Raw genomic sequence first — 4170 nt, 5'->3', positions numbered from 1 at the left:
ACATATTTTATATTTTTTATTTATTTTATTTTTATAATTTTTATAAATTTTTTTATTATGATTTAAACTGTGTTGCTTAAACGGACAGTTATACTGTGCTAGTAATGCTAGCCTGTATGTTAGTGCTTTGTGTAGTGTAACGAAGTGTTATTACCCCTGCCTGGAGAAGTAGAGGTTGTTCTGAACACGCTCTAAGACACGCGTGTGTTAAGGAGTGTGTGTCTGCTCAAAATGTGAATTTAGTAGCCCCTACTAGTGGTGCGATACTGGTGTGAGTAAGCGATCTGATTCAGATGATACTGCAGGCATGCAAGGGAAGCTGATTATACTGATACTTGGGTCACCTATGGCGTCAATTCCTGCTAGGACACATTCATGGCTTTAAATAAAATATATATATATATATATATATATATATATATATTATTTTTATTTTATTTTTAATTTTTTTAATTTTTTTAACTAATTATTAAAAAACTACACCACTTACTTGGGAGGCAGGCTGAGGGGAGAGCGTGGCTTCAGTTTGTCCTCGTCTTTCTTTTCCCTGGCGTCTCGAGGAGGACGCATCCTCGGCCTCTCCTTCTCATCCCGCTTCATCCGGTCCCTCTCCCACTCTTCTTTCCGCCGCATCCTCTCCTTCTCACGCTCGCGCTCTCTCTCCTTCTCCCTCTCTCTCTGCCGGCGCTCCCTCTCGCGGTGATCTCTCTCCCTCTCTCTGTCCCGGTGGCGTTCCCGAGGGTCGCGGTCGCGTTCACGCTCCTGTTGAGATGGATATGTGTAGTTTTCTAGCCATAAAGAATTACTCTGGTGATGCCTAGACAGCACTGACATCTGTGTTGTGATCTGGTCTGTTGGACACCATTCATATAGGAATCAGCATCAGTTTGGATACAGTCCAGATGTATGACTTCAGTAGCTCTTTGAACTACATGGAATTAAAGACCTAACACTACCTGTGTTGGTGCCTTGCTGACAACTTGCTGAAAAGCTCTTTTAAAGGAAAAAATATATAACTGTTCTCATGTCTTTGTGCCATTCAAGTGTTGCCCTCTGCTTGGACACTTTACTTTAGGTGGTTGAAGGACTCACTTCTGTGATGAAAACCTTAGAGAGAAGTATTTGAGCAGACTGTGCAGGATACTCACATTGTAGTGGTAAGGAAGAGGAGCTTCTGTGTACTGCACTCTGAAGTTTTCATACTGGCCACCTCGCCATAGGGCCTCCATTTCATAGTCATAGTATGGATCAGCATATGGGTCACTGCAGAGGGAGACACATTTGAGGAATTGTACAAAACCTCAAACCTCAACCTCAAAGGTTACCAAGATGTTCATTAAGCAACAATGTTGGTTAATTTAGTGTTTTGTAACTGTAAAATATCATGTCTTATAGCAGACTGATACTGAATTGTGTACAATTCCTTTTCAGTTTTCCTAGTTCAGTTGAAATTAAAAGTCATGAAATGGCAATTAATTATGAATGCGTCAGACTTTTTAAAAGGAACGTACATGACTTTTTTTTTATTTGTTTGCCCACATCATATCAGAGTCGGAACACTATAAAAAGGGACCTTATACACCATTGTTGTTGCAACAATGTTTTCATCTCTGACAAGAGACCTGGACAAAAAAGCTGTGTATAAATCATTATAGGTCTTCCAACCATGACATAAATATGGAGGAGGGTTCTATTCAACACTTGCTACAAAAACATCTCCCTTGGGATACACAGGTAACATTTAGATCTGTCTACACATTATTGCCTAGTAAAGATTCAGGCTCTGACGGGGAACAGAACACTGACAAAGTGAGGTATTAACAGTTAGTCTACACTTACCCATATATAGGATCTCTGAAGTCCATTTCACTGAAAGAGAAAAACAGATTAGAATCAATTACAATAACAACGAATCGTATAATATTTAATATACGCAGGACAAGGAGAGGCAGACTGCGTTTACATTAATGGTGCTTGGTGCTCAAACGTATACCGTTTCCCAAATGTCAAACTTTGTATGGGAAGATGAAACCATATTATCATCGCCATCTTGTTATTGCTGTTTATATTCCAACACATGCATATTCAAAAAGTGCATTGCACAAATATTTCCTGGGTGTATATGTGTACCATATGTAAATGTTAGGGCTGTCACTTTTATTCAAAATTTGAAAATTAATTCGAACACAGTTCACTTTTAAAGTGTAATGACCTATTTCGAATTCAAAAGCACAACAGGTTGTTTGAAGTAGTTTGCCTTGTGATCCAGCAGAGGGCACTCCATTATTAGATTGACCTATGGCATGCCCTATTGACCCTTCAGTAGCTAGTAATGTTATGTTGTTTACTATGAGAATGGAATGTAAAATGAAGGACACTAGCAAGTAAAGCCATCCTGAGTGGAAAATCATGACACGAGAGCACGTGAGAAGCTTCTGTCGGCTTTGAACAAACCAGCTGATGACTCTACAACCACAACAAACTTGCAGACTCACTGGCAAACATTAGTCTGCCACCCAAGTGAGACAGCAGAGTGGAGGCACCACAGACGAGTGGCAAAACTTCTAGTGTACAACCTCGTCAGACTGCTATTATTTGGCACATTCAGCTTCAGCAGGCCCCTCATCAGAAGCATGTAAAACTGCCATCACAGAGCAGAGCGCATTTATGTGATTTATATGCAAAGATGAACGGATATGTGGCCCACTGATGTGGTAAGAGCCAATGTCTTGTCCAATAGTAGTCTTTATGTTTTTTTTTATTCATTTAAATGAATTGCATGCAATTTTGAAATTCGCTCAAACATGATTTTTGAGAAGAAGTGACAACACTAGTATATATATGTATAAACAGATGCATAATTATTATGTTTGATTATGTTATTCTAATATAAATAGAATTTTTTAAAAGGTCATGGAGGGAAGCACACTCTAAGGATCAGAGGTTATGTGTGAGGCTGCTGCTTTGCATCAGTGACACTGTGTCTTATGAGTCTTATTTTCAACTGACAATACAATGTGTTCAATGGCAGCAGATCATACTCTCTGATGATGCGGTAGCTGCGCTCCCTGAAGAAATCATTCTCTTTGTCAAATTCTCTCTCGTCCTCTCCGATGGTCACATTGAAACGCTTCTCCTCAAAGTCTGGCTCTTGCTCCTTACGGATGGTTGCCTTCTTCAGCACCTATGGGACACACAACAATTTGTTTAAAACACTGATATAAATGGCAGCAAACATGCACCACAGAAACGTGAACTCACGTGGAGAGAGATAAGGCAATGTCCAACCATTTTTGGATGTTGCACTCACTGCTGCTGACAGAAAAACTGTATTGGTTCTACATCCCTATTGCTTTGTAGTTGTACAGCATGATCAATACACATTTTTCACGAAAATACATTTCAGAGAGACTGAAAAATACAGCTTTATACAACATAATAATAATAATCCAATCAACTTTTAAGACCTGTCAAAATCATATTTAAGACATTTTAAAGAGATAAATGATTGGATTTTAGACTTTTTAAGACCCCAGACACATGAATTAATGAGGGTAGGCTAAAATAACATACCTCTCTGTATAATGCAATACAGTTCAACAGAACCACAAACTACATCCAAAAAGACAAAAAGCAACATTTTCCAAACTGGTGACAGGAACGGGTAGTAATAAAGTAATAATAATACAGTAGTGGTAATAAAACTGTAAACACTCCGACTGATAAGATCTTCTGTTTGTGTCATTCTACAGTTGCAGGTACTTTACACACTCGACAGCATGACAACCATTTCAGTTGGCTTAATTTTGTTTCTGTGAGAGGCAGTGGAGGTGTTTACCTCTTTGGCATGCCTCAGACCCCGCTCCCAGGCACTCTCCACAGGAGGCTCCACTGGAGGAGGGGGTGGGGGAAGCTCTTCCACTGCAGGTCCGGCCTAAAACAAGAACAAATTAATTCACACTTTCTCTACGTTTGCACACATTTTGTACTCTGATCCTTTCTTCTGTCCTTATGATTTATCAGCGTTTAGGTACTGTAACAATGTTACAGACGTCTGTGTACAATTTCTTCAAAAGCAGATATTATACCATGTTTTTACTTTAAAATTCAATTCAATTCAATTTTATTTGTATAGCGCCAATTCATAACAGAAGTTATCTCAGGAAACTT

The 4170-nt window shown here is 39.1% G+C and overlaps 1 protein-coding gene across 1 annotated transcript in view; it reads right to left on the bottom strand.

The window, feature by feature from the left end:
• Nucleotides 1-4170, bottom strand: part of zc3h18 (zinc finger CCCH-type containing 18) — a 31562-nt gene that overhangs the window by 20970 nt on the left and 6422 nt on the right. Inside the window, exons 5-9 of the mRNA XM_035664773.1 lie at nucleotides 3839-3934; nucleotides 3042-3184; nucleotides 1840-1869; nucleotides 1149-1263; nucleotides 491-762 (exon numbers count right to left, since the gene is read on the bottom strand). Of these exons, the coding sequence (XP_035520666.1) occupies nucleotides 491-762; nucleotides 1149-1263; nucleotides 1840-1869; nucleotides 3042-3184; nucleotides 3839-3934 (656 nt within the window). The remainder of the gene's footprint in view (nucleotides 1-490; nucleotides 763-1148; nucleotides 1264-1839; nucleotides 1870-3041; nucleotides 3185-3838; nucleotides 3935-4170) is intronic.

Source organism: Morone saxatilis, unplaced genomic scaffold (assembly GCF_004916995.1).
Source record: "Morone saxatilis isolate NCDOM2014 unplaced genomic scaffold, NCSU_SB_2.0 Contig2, whole genome shotgun sequence".
Taxonomy (NCBI): Eukaryota; Metazoa; Chordata; class Actinopteri; family Moronidae; genus Morone; species Morone saxatilis.
Note: the sequence above shows the minus strand (reverse complement) of the source record. Positions and strands in the feature narration are given on the sequence as shown.